The sequence below is a fragment of the Staurois parvus genome, unplaced genomic scaffold (assembly GCF_062004578.1).
Source record: "Staurois parvus isolate SC_StPar_1 unplaced genomic scaffold, SC_StPar_1.0 ptg000077l, whole genome shotgun sequence".
In the NCBI taxonomy this organism is placed as follows: domain Eukaryota; kingdom Metazoa; phylum Chordata; class Amphibia; order Anura; family Ranidae; genus Staurois; species Staurois parvus.
The window spans coordinates 2,230,320-2,244,713 of NW_028317873.1; the positions used below are offsets into that span (position 1 = coordinate 2,230,320).

Here is a 14,394-nt window from a genome sequence, read left to right on the forward strand (position 1 = left end):
AGGCACGTATCTTGGCAATATTGCGGAGATGGAGCCTGCAGGTGTTTGTAAGTGATTTGACATGAGGCAGGAAGGAGAGGTTCGAGTCAAGAATGAAGCCAAGGACTTTGGCTTGCAGGGCGGGAATGATAGTGGTGTTGGTGGTGGTGATGGATAGGATGGGGGGGGGTGTGGGCAGGGGGAAAGACGAGAAGCTCTGTTTTGGAGAGGTTAAGCTTGAGGAAATGGAGCGACATCCAGTCTGAGATGTCGTTTAGGAGGTGAGTGATGCGGGCGGAGATAGTGGGGGTGAGGAGAGGGGTGGAGAGGTAAATTTGGGTGTCGTCAGCATAGAGGTGATAATTGAAGCCGTGGGAGTGTATGAGTGTGCCCAGGGAGGAGGTGTAGATGGAGAAGAGAAGGGGTCCAAGGACAGAGCCTTGAGGGACCCCAACAGAGAGGGGGAGGGAGGGGGAGGTGGCGCCATTGTAGGTGACGCTGAAGGTTGAGCTCTACAGCCAGACATTTGTCCTTCTCTATATTATCCTTGTATCCCCCTAACAGTAACAGAATCATACAATCAAGTGGTACAAGAGTACCACTGTGGAAGTCAATGACCAAAAAGGATCTGGGTGTTCTGGTAGATCATAGACTTAGTAACAGCATGCAATGCCAAGCCTCAGTTTCTACAACAAACAAAATACTTTCTGGTAATAAAAAGTAGGCAAAGACTCCAGAGAGAGAGAGCGCAAGAGACATAATTTTGCCTCTGTACAAATGATTAGTAATACCTCGTCTGGAATCTCCAGTTCAGATTCGGGCACCAGTTCACAAAAAGGTTACTGGGAAACTACAGAATAGGCAAATAAGCTGAAAAGAAGCATGGAAGACCTCGGCTATAAGGACAAATATTATTATTATACAGTATTTATAAAGCGCCAATAGTTCGCTCAGCGCTGTACATTACAAAGGGGGACAGAACATGTGACAGAACAATACCAATACAATGCAAAACATGAGGGGATTAATCAGCTGAACTGAATTTATTCTCTCTTGAGAAGAGGTGATTAATGGGGGATATGATCATCAAGTATAAATACATTAATGGTTCATGTAGTGAAATAGAAATATTCACTTTCAAGTGATTACAAAAGACATCGGGGCACTCTTTACATCTGAAGGAAAAGAGATTTCACGTACGGAAAGGCGTCTTGACAGTAAGAGTTGTAAAGTATGGAATAGGCTAGTTCTGGCAAGCTCTGTAGATTGTTTTAAAAACAAGCTGGACATATTCCTAAATGCACAAAAAATATAACTGGACATTAACATTGAAAGGAAGACCAGAGATAATTGATCCAGGGAATATCTGACTGCCTTCCGGGGGAATCAGGAAAGAAATTATTTTTTTCCCCCACAGCAAATAGGACCTTGCTTTATAGGGAGTATAGAATTCTGTAAATGGAGGGTGTCTATTTATTTATTGTTTATTTTTTCTATTGGTTGAACTGAATGGGCTTGTGTCTTTTTTCAACCTGAATAAATATGTAATCATAAAATGGAGTATCCAGGCAACAAGGATATTTACTTTAATAACTCTCATCCTGAAGACCTAAACAATTTGAGAAATCATAGAAAACTTATTCAGTTGCTTGCCATAATCTTGAGAATCAATGTAGGTTATGCATATATCCATTAATTAATCCATAAGATTCTATATTTACTTTATATATATACTAGTATTCTGGTTAAACAATGGGGGGGGATTTACTAAAACGGATGCTCTGAGAATCTGGTGCAGATGTGCATGGTAGCCAATTAGCTCCTAAATTCAACTTGTTCAATTAAGCTTTGACAATAAAACCTGGAAGCTGATTGGTTTCTATGCAGAGTTGAACCTGATTTTGCAACCCCCAATACTGTATGTTAGTATCACAAAAATATAATGTTCCTCATCATAGCCATCATTTCTTTTAATATATTATATACCATATTGTATTTCTATAAAGTGTAATTATTATATTTATTGTTCATTATAAGCAGTCATTGTTATATCATATATGATGGTTTATATTTGTAATTGTTCATTTTAATGCCCTTTATTATAGTATGACAATTTTTATTAGTATTTGGCAAATAGTACCTTATTGAAGAAATGATCATAAATCATTTTCTTGCAACACAGGCAACTTTGCCTACCTCACCTCTGAATTTTGAGGTAAAAATCCTCTACACTGCAGCAAATCAAACTCATGCCTGATGATGATGTCCTTTTCCACTTTTAACTGCACTGTTACTCTATTGCCTCCGTAAGCCAAGGTTATAAACCTAGCAAGGTTGAACTAAGACACCTGCTCATCAGGTTCAGCGTTACACAACTACAGCAGGTTTAGTCCAGAGGGAGGATAAACAATATAGCTCCTTACAGAAAGGCATTCAAGCAAAGATGTTGAAAGTATGGTTAGATAACACCAGAACTACTCTCTAACCCCAGCTTTTTCAACCAGCGTGCCCAGGCACCCTGAAGTGCCTTCAGGTTTCTTCAAGGGTGCATTGGCAAAATGCCTACAAATTGGCCGAAAAATTGTGTACAAGCCTGCCTTTTAGTTACACAAAGCCACAGGTTTTCATTGTGCAGCATTACAACTTTCTAGCCGCCGGCGACATAATGTCATTAGTTGATAAGAAGGACATTGGGCACCAGCACAGGATCCTTACTTGCCACTGCCCTGCCCCTCTCCAAAAGCACTAGGGTCACATTAGCGAGTGAGAGAGAGAGAAACTGAGGGGAAGAGAAACAATGGTGTACTTGTCAGTACTAGTGTGCAAAAGTGTATTTGATTTGGAAGACTATATCACCTCTAACGTTGGGTGTACTACATGTGCAGATGTTGCTGCATTTTATAGAACTATTAATTTTGTTTTTTACGTTTTGTAATGGATGCCTCAAGATTGCGGATAATTTGAAAAGGTGCCCCAAGATTGTGGAAAATTTGAAAAGGTGCCCCAAGATTGTGGAAAATTTGAAAAGGTGCCCCAAGATTGTGGATAATTTGAAAGGGTGCCCCAAGATTGCGGATAATTTGAAAGGGTGCCCCAAGATTGCGGATAATTTGAAAGGGTGTCCCAAGATTGTGGAAAATTTGAAAGGGTGCCCCAAGATTGCGGATAATTTGAAAGGGTGCCCCAAGATTGCGGATAATTTGAAAGGGTGCCCCAAGATTGTGGAAAATTTGAAAGGGTGCCCCAAGATTGTGGATAATTTGAAAGGGTGCCTCAAAATTGTAGAGAATTTGAAAGGATGACTCACAATTATGCAGAATTTTAAAGGGTGCCTTGACTGAAAAAGGCCCCTTTCATACGAGTGGACCGATGGGGTCCACCTGCCCATTTTTCAGGGGACTTGATCGGTCCATCCATAGACTTCTATAGACCGGCGGGTGTCAGCAGACAATAGTCCACTGACACCCACCAACATCTGATCTGATCCTGTACGCCAAAAACAGATGGATGGGGATCTGTTCCCCATCCGTCCAGTGGATCAAATTGGATGACAATCGAGTGGAAATGGATAGGTGATCTGTTTCCACCTGACCATCCCATTGAAATCAGTGGGCAGTGTCTGTGTCAACTCTGCAGCAGCAGAGCGGACAGAGACCTGTCATCTGCCTGCTCAGCGGGGATCAGCGGAAAGATCCCCCACTGAGCAGGCAGATCACGCTGATGGATCCGCCTCATGTGAAAGGGGACAAAAGATTGAGAAACTCTGCTCTAATCAGATAGCCAAAGCAATATCTCAAAGGACTGCTGGATATGGAAATTAGAGATTAGAAAATTTGTTTTCCAAGTGCATATTTACCCGCCATCAGGTGCCCTATTAGAAAAGTATTAATTGTAGATGATGTAGCTGTCCCTTATAAACAATATTTTCCAGAACATTTGGGGAAATGGTAACCTTTGTCTAAATCACATTTATCTAACGGTAAATGTCAATTTTAAGCCACTTGTCCCTAAAACAAATTAATAGATCCACCTCCACTGCTACATGCTTACTGCCAGGCTACCTGCCTCAGGCTCCAAACATTTATATTTTGTTCCAGGTACTGTTTGTTGCTGTTTGATTTAAAGCCCTTTTTCATTTTCGATAGAGCAGGGAAGTATTAAAATACCTGTCCATTTTTTTGCCACGTGACCCATTTGGGAGATTTTAATTCCTGCCCCATAGACACAACAGGAAAGGGGTTAAAATCTATGCAACATGAGAGAAATCCCCTCAAACAGTTGCCAGTACAACCCATTGGAAGGCTTCCCCTCTATTCTTCTTCCAGTGATAACTCACAATTTTAAATTTCCAATACCTTTCAGTACCAATTACATTGGTCAGAAGGACAATTCCAGAGATTGAATCTCTCAAGCAGGGACAAGAACAGCAATGACTACCTGACAAATGGAAGAATAAAATGATAAACCCTAGTGTGTTAACACCAAAACCTAATAATACAATATAACCAGGGAATAGGGGTGCTCCAATTTCTACATATTATTAGGTCATACAGGACAAAGTACAGCTCCAACATCTTTGAACATATTATAAAAATCCCTTTATTGAACAGGGCCCTGTATCTATAAGTTGAAAAATTCATATAGTGATCACTCTCACAAAAATATATACATATTTTAATTTTTAACAGGTTAAACATACCCTATAGGGAAGGTATAAGGATGTCCATGTGGATCCAGCTTATCCATAAAAATGGCTGTGAAAATAGGCACAATACAATTTATTAGTGTAATGACCTGAAAAGACTGCTCTATTAATTCCAGTGTGAATATATATATATATATACACACACATACACAGTGGGGCAAAAAAGTATTTAGTCAGCCTCCATTTGTGCAAGTTCTCCCACTTAAAAAAGATGCCTGTAATTGGCATCATAGGTAGACCTCAACTATGAGAGACAAAATGAGAAAAAAAATCCAGACAATCACATTGGCTGATTTGGAAATAATTTATTTGCAAATTATGGTGGAAAATAAGTATTTGGTCAATATCAAAAGTTCATCTCAATACTTTGTTATATATCCTTTGTTGGCAATGACAGAGGTCAAACGTTTCCTGTAAGTCTTCACAAGGTTGGCACACACTGTTGCTGGTATGTTGGCCCATCCTCCATGCAGATCTCCTCTAGAGCAGTGATGTTTTGGGGCTGTCACTGGGCAACACGGACTTTCAACTCCCTCCAAAGGTTTTCTATGGGGTTGAGATCTGGAGACTGGCTAGGCCACTCCAGGACCTTGAAATGCTTCTTACGAAGCCACTCTTTCCTTGCCCGGGCGGTATGTTTGGGATCATTGTCATGTTAGAAGACCCAGCCACGTTTCATATTCAATGCCCTTGCTGATGGAAGGAGGTTTGCGCTCAAAATCTCACGATACATGGCCCCATTCATTCTGTCCTGTACATGGATCAGTCATCTTGGTCCCTTTGCGGAGAAACAGCCCCAAAGCATGATGTTGCCACCCCCATGCTTCACAGTAGGTATGGTGTTCTTTGGATGCAACTCAGCATTCTCTCTCCTCCAAACACGACGAGTTGTGTTTCTACCAAACAGTTCTATTTTGGTTTCATCTGACCATATGACATTCTCCCAATCCTCTTCTGGATCATCCAAATGCTCTCTAGCAAACTTCAGACGGACCTGGACACGTACTGGCTTAAGCGGGGGGACACGTCTGGCACTGCAGGATCCCTGGCAGTAATCAATGCAAACTGTTGTAATTCCTACACCGTTCACCTGATTTGGATGTAAATACCCTCAAATTAAAGCTGACAGTCTGCAGTTAAAGCACATCTTGTTCGTTTCATTTCAAATCCATTGTGGTGGTGTATAGAGCCAAAAATTTTAGAATTGTGTCGATGTCCCAATATTTATGGACCTGACTGTATGCTTCTTTAACCTCTTGCCGTCCGCCTGCTGTTTATAAACGGCAGGGCGGTGGCAGTCCAGGGGCGGGTTGCTGTTCATAAACGGCACCCGCCTTTTCTAGCTGTGCGCGCTCCCTGGGAGCGCGCACCACCGCGATCCGGTGCCCGCTGTGTCCTCCGGACACAGTGAAACACCGATCGTCGGACGGGACCTCTGTACGAGGTCCCGATCATGTGATCACTGATTGGCGAATCAGTGATCACATGCAAAGTAGTAAGCAAGATGTCACTTGTGACATCATTGCTTACTATGTGTGAAATCTGTGAATGATCACAGAGGTCACATGGTACAAGGCTATTCACAACAGCCTTGTACCATGTGACAAGCTGTGACCACTCACAGCTCACTCAGTAATTCTCAATGACTGCAAGAATGCAGATAGAGAGAAAGAGAAATGATTGCTTTTACATCCTATATGGGTGTAAAAGCAATCAGTGTAAAAAAAAAAAAAAAAAAATCTTCATCACCCCCCACAAGTAGTTTACAAAAATAAAAATCCCAGCGGTGAATAAATACCACCAAAACAAAGCTTTATCTGTCTCAAAAAAATGGTAAAAAATTCATATGGGTACAGTATTGCATGACCGCGCAATTGTCATTCAAAGTGTGATAGCGCTGAAAGCTAAAAATTGCCCTGGACAGGAAGGGGTAAAAGTGTCCGGACAGGAAGTGGTTAAGCTATTTTTTCTTTGTTGCTAGATTTGACTGAATAGCTAAACCCCACCAATTAACATTTCCCTTTCCTTGACAGTAAGAAACTTCCCCACTGCCTGTTGTATTATGTCATTAGAAAAGAAGAAAAACCCTCCTGCGCTTAGTAGCGGTGTACTGGCAAATGGAAAGTTTCAGATTCTTGACTGTTCTGTGGCTAGCCCAAGCCTTGCTACCCTCTAAGGGTTGGGGATACCCACGAAAAAGATTGGAAACCAAGGAGCGGAGGGCGCACCAGCTTGAGCATTACCTTTGACAGCTTTATTAAATAAATAGATTAAAATGTATATACTCACAAACACTTTATAAATACGGGCATATCAGAGTCCACAATGCACTTACCTCGATCACACCAGCAATGCAAGTACCTTGGTCACACCAGCAAGTCCCAACCTCAGTAGGACCATCTAAAAGGCTGACGCGTTTCAAGGGGAGAGATAATGCACAAGGCTGGTGCAACCTTTGTTCCTTGTTTTCCAGTATTATGTCATTACTCCACATCTATTACAGCCGTTTTATTTGTTTGGAGAATAACACAGTGACCCTGTTTTATACAACAAAAAAAAGTTTAATAAAAGTAATAAACTCTCGTGCCCCCAACCCTGAAGCGCCATAGATTTTTACAAAAGTTGGCCACCTTATCAGATTACTTTAGGTGAATTAATTAATTTTAGGCACTAATTTTAATCAACTACGTTTTAATTATATAGAATAGGGTAAGGTTTATAGGTTTTTCGAACGTGGGCTCACACATCTTATAATGCATAAATTTATGCCTATAATGTGCCATTAGTTTCTGTCTCTTTAGAGTGTCCCTAAGAGCTGATTCATATCTATCCATTCCCTTGTGGGGCCTTACTTTGCAACAAAAGATTCCATTCATATGAGTAGGTTGCCAATGCGCCACAATTAACTAAAAATCAGACATGCACCTCACTGCAATGCATAGGGTATTGTCTTACCATGCATTGCAGCGAACTGCAATACAGATGCATGTCTTTAGTGCATTTCATTGAGGTTGGGGTTCCTTTAAAAAATAAGTGGCACTGCAAAACACTAATGTGTGCATGGTGAGTTGCCATTTACCGCATCACATAGGAATGACTGGGACCTAATCCCTGCAAGTGATTGCAAGTTCGTACTCAGAAGTCCATGGGAATGACTGGGATTGCAGTAATCCTGGGAACTTTTGAAAATCAGCCAGCCTGAGAATGAGTATGGAGGAGAGGGAGGGAGTAAGAGGTGGGGATAATAGCAGAGCATGTGCCGTGTGCAATTTTGGGTGTGTTCAAATTATGCTAACAGTAAGAGGGGCAGAACGATAGTTAAATAAAACCTCTGAAATTACTCTGTTCTGGGTCAGGAGTATATAATGCACAGAGCTCAGGGGTTAGGAGTGCATAAGACAGTGTGCAGGGGTCAGAGATCTATAACACACAGAGTGCAGGGTCCAGGGGTGCATAATACACACACCACAAGTGTCAAAAGTGCATAATGTACAGTTCGCTTGTGCATTCTGACCACAGCAATCTGTGCATTAGAGTACAGGGGTTAGGTTTTATCTGTACCATTCAGATTCTCCTCCAGTCCTTCTAGGGACCGCACCCTGTACACTCCGGCCAGCCCTTCCTATTTCTCTTCTTCCTCAGAACAGGTTCTCTGCTCTGCAGTGACACTGTTGGCACTGACTGTATGACTCACAAGAGGGAGTGGCATCAGTTGGTTTACAAATAGACAGACAGGTCAGACCCATTTGGGAGATTTTAATTCCTGCCCCATAGACACAACAGGAAAGGGGTTAAAATCTATGCAACATGAGAGAAATCCCCTCAAACAGTTGCCAGTACAACCCCATTGGAAGGCTTCCCCTCTATTCTTCTTCCAGTGATAACTCACAATTTTAAATTTCCAATAACTTTCAGTACCAATTACATTGGTCAGAAGGACAATTCCAGAGATTGAATCTCTCAAGCAGGGACAAGAACAGCAATGACTACCTGACAAATGGAAGAATAAAATGATAAACCCTAGTGTGTTAACACCAAAACCTAATAATACAATGCTCTGCAGTGACACTGTTGGCACTGACTGTATGACTCACAAGAGGGAGTGGCATCAGTTGGTTTACAAATAGACAGACAGGTCAGACAATTTACAATGAAAACTGGGGCCAGTAAGTAAACCAAAAAATCAGCATCGCTAGGGCAAATATCTAATATGTTAATCGACTTAAACAAACAAAACCCACAATTCCAATAATAAATCAAGTCCCAAAAAAATTAATCCCAAAATAAATAGAGTCCCAACACAATAAAGTGTCCAAAACTTGAACAAATGTGTCCAGAGTGAAAACCAGATCTTGATAAATAGGTGCTTCCTACTCCACAGATGAGGATGAAGATAAATCACAGATGCTCTTAAAATACCTCAAAAAAACAAAATCTAAACATAGTGTATTATCTTAAGTACCAAAACTAAAGTGCCACACGTGTAGCATGCAAAAACACTCTGGTGTCATAACACTCGTGTAAAAAATATTCAAATAAATATCACTGCAAGCCTTATAAAAAGTGCATAATTACCTTACATCAGATAATATCAGCTTGTAATCAACCAATGTGCATAGAGTGTCCTTAAATTGGTATCCTCTTGTTCCTTTGGACCTCATAAACAGACCAGGAATCAGTATGTGAATCACAAAAATATACAAAATTTATTGTAGCCACTTACATATAAAATCGATAAAATCAGCATCCTGCTCATAGCGACCAGTATAAGACCCCATATTCGTGTTTAGAAGGTCTCCCGATCCCCAGGAAATTCCCCCGTCACACTCCTGTCCACCACTGTCACTTCAGCTCTGGGGGGACACCAGGAGTGTACCGTAAGTCCCAGGATCGCCGACACACAAGCGTTCCAGAATCCAAAATGGCCACCGCGGCACTTCCGGGAACGTCAATAAGTCACGTGCCTGGACGCGTTTCGTCACTTCCGGAAGTTTCCAAGTATGGATTTCAAAGTGCATTTGCGGGCCCAGTAGGACAAGGGCAAGGGGCTTGGAATAAGGACAGGGGAGGATAAGACTTTAATAAGACTTTGGGGGGGGGGGGTGCTCTGATATTTGTGTAACTATACCACTTAAATAGTGTTACTAAGGGATGGCAATTATATTTTTACACACACAGGCTAGTGCAAATGCAGATGGTTGTCAATAAGGGAACCTTGGAAAAAATGCAACCTTAAAACTTAAAATGCACACCATTAACTCTAGACCACGTAAGATGCTCTAACAGTCACTAGTTACATGTGTGGGTAATTTTCCTACAAAAAAATTTTGTGAATACTTTATTTTAACACAGAGTGTGCGTAGAATGCTTACATTTGCACTATCCTACATCCTTTTGCATCCAGTAGTTCGTTCACCTTCCTCTTCCTTCCACTGCCAGATAAAGAATAAAACTTATCATTGATACAGCTCTCACGGTCTGGGTCAGGTTCAGAGACCAGTTGCTACAGCAGTGTAAGGCTTACCTGAAACCAGCAGGATTGGTACACCAGCGGATTACCCTGGGAATGACACAGGCTCACCTGAGGTGCGGGGTCTAAGTATTAACTGGTTTTTCCCAGAGCTCCTAATGGTGGAGATGGATTTGGCTACGTGCTAATACCAGGTCGCAGATCTCAGGATCACCCACCAGGGAATGAACAAGCTGGAAACCAAAAGCGGATCAAACAGATTAGGGATCAAACAGAAGCAGTGTCCGTCACAAGCCAAGGGTCGTTTACAAATGGTAGTAGATAGGATGAGGCAGAATCGTAGTCAGTAGCAAGCCAAAGGTCGGTAACGAAGATGTAGACAGCAGCAGGATCGGTAAGCGGGATATTGGCTGGGAAGGCACAATAATCTGGCAAGGAGGAAATGTATGGACATGGCTTTTATAAGAAGTTCATGGGAGGAGAAAGGAGTTCAAGGTTCAATACAAACAGGGCCAAGGCAGGATCATCCAAAGAATTGTCAAGGGAACTGTTCAGCATTCCAGGTGGCTCAGTGAGAAGAAACATTGCCTCTCACCACAGAAGGCCCAGGTTCGATCCCAGGCTCTGACGACAGCTTTGTCTATTATAGGGATTTGTCTCCTGGAGAGGTAGGAGCCCTGAACTGCAATCAGCTCTTCTCTTCAGTCAGTGCTGGTCACCAACAAACTGTGGACCTAGATTTGGGTTATCCATTCCTACCCAAGAATCTACAAAGCCTCCAGACCCAAGCCAGGATTTTCTCAGCCCAAAGAAAACTTAAAGCCCATATTATTCCTTTTAGGCAAACATTCTGGAGCCTACCACTCTGCATGGATAGGAACCTGGGCTGACACCAGTGCCTCTTGACACCATGACATGTATATATTGTGGTTGATTTACTAAAGAAGTACATCGTGTTCACTAAGCAAAATGGATTTTCACTTAGCCTAGTGAATTAGCTGTGCTGACTTTATCCAATCTTCTGCAAAGAAAAATTCTTTTTTTTAATTCCCCCTAAACATGATTGGGTATTCTTTGACAGGAATTTTGACCACATTCACAAAGCTTAGAGAAAATTGCCTTGCAAAAGGGGGAATTCAGTTTGCTAACTGAACAGCCTATACTGCTTTCGTAAATCAACCACATAATGAATGGAGTTGTCATATGAAGTAATAGTATTCATGATAAAATAGTACTTTTGTGTGAGATGTTCCTAATATTGATAATACTTCAATTATTAATGTCTTTGTTTATATCATTTAGTTTATCAAATAAAAATCAAAAACATTAACTTTTTTATTCTTTTTTTTTTTTAGGAACGTCTTTTAATGAGCCTTTTACCTAGAAATGTTGCCATGGAAATGAAAGAAGATTTTCTGAAGCCACCTGAGAGAATTTTCCATAAAATTTACATTCAAAGACATGACAATGTTAGGTAAGATTGACATTTAAGTGTAAAACATTCTTACAAATATAGTGACATTCATTGACATTTAGATGTAAACATATAACAAAAGTGATATAGATGATTGAAGACTTTTCTTTCTGTGCATTATCATCTCTCTTTCTTTCTGTTTGGAAAAAAATTCTGATTATCAAATTGACCTGAGAACGTGTTAGCATTCATTCACCTACCCCAGACGCATCCGTTGTTTCACTCCATATACATTTTTCAAATGTGCAACTTCATATCCAGTTATTATTACCAGTCATATGATTTTGATTTGTCCATGAGGGTATAATTTGCATAGGAGGTCTGTAAGTGAATTGTGGGAGTAAAAAGGGTGGGAGTAAAAAGGGTGGAAGGCATGAGCGAGCAGCCAAAAGGTTCCTTATAGTACTGGAAAAGTGAAATCATCTTTCTTCTTTTTCCTTTGGTCTTTTGTAAGTTGAAAAGTAGTCTTGCATCAGTAGTGAATTCTCATAGTGGTATTTGCTAAAGTAATCATATAAACAGTCGCAAAAAGGGGGGAAGCTCATACAATAGGGTATCATTGTTCTGGAAGGCCTAGTGCAGCCTGATGCATAAATGTAGCACTGAGCACACAGATGAAACTAAAGTCCTTGTTGTGGAAAACACTTCAGAATGTTAGAAGGTAAACATAGTCCCCAAGGAAATATTATTGGCATTTCTACCTTAGATTTATGCAGTATGTAATATGCACAGCACCTACCTGTATAATAAAGAGCTTCTCTAACATTGTAGAGCCATTTTGCTCATCTATGCTAAAACATAGGATAGCAGTCAAACCTGCTAAAACCATTCTCAGTCCACTTGCCCTGACAGCTTGTCTTCTATGGTGACTGGCTTCACCCTGAAATCTCTTTGCTCTTCCAAAATGTCTTGCTCAGCTATATCCTATTGAGGAGGGTTCCCTGCAGAAATTGATGGTCTTTGTGGTGGACCCAGTCACCTCTTGTCTTAACAAGACATTAACAGTCCCTGTAAAGGATAATCCTATGTTCAAGAAGACAATGGACAAAAGGTTAGAGGTCCTCTTTTGGCCCTTTTCCATGATAAGCCCTGCTGTGCAATCAACAGTTGCCTCCATGCCTGTCTGTTAGACCCTTGCTATCTGTACTACTTACTTACATGGCTCGAGGCCCTAGCTCCTTCTTAATAGATCCCCTGTTCACCATCACCTAGAACGTTTACCTGTGGCCTTTTGCTACTATACTGATCTTTTGGATCAAATGCTTGTCAGCAGAACTCCCTCACAAGAAGCAGCTTGAATAACTGCTTTTGGGAACATCTGTTTATTCCATCCTTGGACAAGCACATTTAGGAGAGTGCTGGGGGTAAGAGTACTCTTCTCTCCCAGAAAAGCCTGTGCTACTCGTGCTACTAGGAAAAGTTCTGTACATCTCTCTCAGGCCTCCAACTCCAAATCTAAGTCTAGAACACACTTTTGTTGGAAGATGTTGACTTCTAAACCAGCTAAGACTGACTCTAAGCCCTTTTCAAAATGGATTCTCTCAGGGTTCCTACTCCAACCTGCGCACAGATCCCAAGCCAAATGGAGGTATTGGATCCATTCTGGATCTAAAAACTCTCAATTTGTTGATCAAAATTTCCACATGAATGGTCATTGCTTCTCTTTTTTTGGCCTCAATGTACAGTTGTGTTCAAAATAATAGCAGTGTGTTGAAAAAAGTGAATAAAGCTCAAAATCCTTCAAATAGCTTTTATTTCCATACACACAAATGCATTAGGAACACTACACATTCTATTCCAAATCAAAACATGAAGAAAAATATATCAAATTTTTGTTGTTCCTCTAAAAAATTGAAGAAAAGTGAATATTAGACTGTTCAAAAAAATAGCAGTGTTTGTATTCTTCTTTACAAACTCAAACATTCACTATATAAACTGAAAAATGTTTGAAGATTTTGCTTTCCTTTGAATGACTTCATGAATATTTGGTTGTAGTCGCACTGTTTCTGAGAACTGCTGTACATCTGTGTTGCATGGAGTCACCCAACTTCTGGCCCCTGTGATCAGGTATTCCAGCCCAGGATGATTGGACTACATTCCACAGTTCTTCTCTATTTCTTGGTTTTGCCTCAGAAACTGCATTTTTGATGTCACCCCACAAGTTTTCTATTGGATTAAGATCCGGGGATTGGGCTGGCCACTCCATAACGTCAATCTTGTTGGTCTGGAACCAAAATGTTGCACGTTTACTGGTGTGTTTGGGGTCGTTGTCTTGTTGGACCACCGATTTCAAGGGCATTTCCTCTTCAGCATAAGGCAGCATGACCTCTTCAAGTATTCTGATGTATTCAAACTGATCCATGATCCCTGGTATGCGATAAATAGGCCCAACACCATAGTATGAGAAACATCCCCATATCATGATGCTTGCGCAACCATGCTTCACTGTCTTCACAGTGTACTGTGGCTTGAATTTAGTGTTTGGGGGTCGTCTGACAAACTGTCTCCGGCCACTAGACCCAAAAAGAACAATCTTACTTTCATCAGTCCACAAAATGTTGCGCCATTTCTCTTTAGGCCAGTCAATGTGCTCTTTGGCAGATTGTAACCTCTTCAGCACATGTCTTTTTTCCAACAGTGGGACTTTGCGGGGGCTTCTTGCAGATAGCTTGGCTTCACATAGGCGTCTTCTAATTGTAACAGTCCTCACAGGGAACTTTAGACCTTCTTTGATCTTCCTGGAGCTGATTGTTGGCTGAGTCCTTG

The 14,394-nt window shown here is 41.1% G+C and overlaps 1 protein-coding gene across 1 annotated transcript in view; it reads left to right on the forward strand.

Moving 5' to 3' along the window:
* ADCY1 (adenylate cyclase 1) overlaps nt 1-14,394 on the forward strand; it is a 380,962-nt gene that overhangs the window by 145,233 nt on the left and 221,335 nt on the right. The window contains exon 3 of the mRNA XM_089669441.1: nt 11,510-11,628. Within this exon, the coding sequence (XP_089525567.1) occupies nt 11,510-11,628 (119 nt within the window). The remainder of the gene's footprint in view (nt 1-11,509; nt 11,629-14,394) is intronic.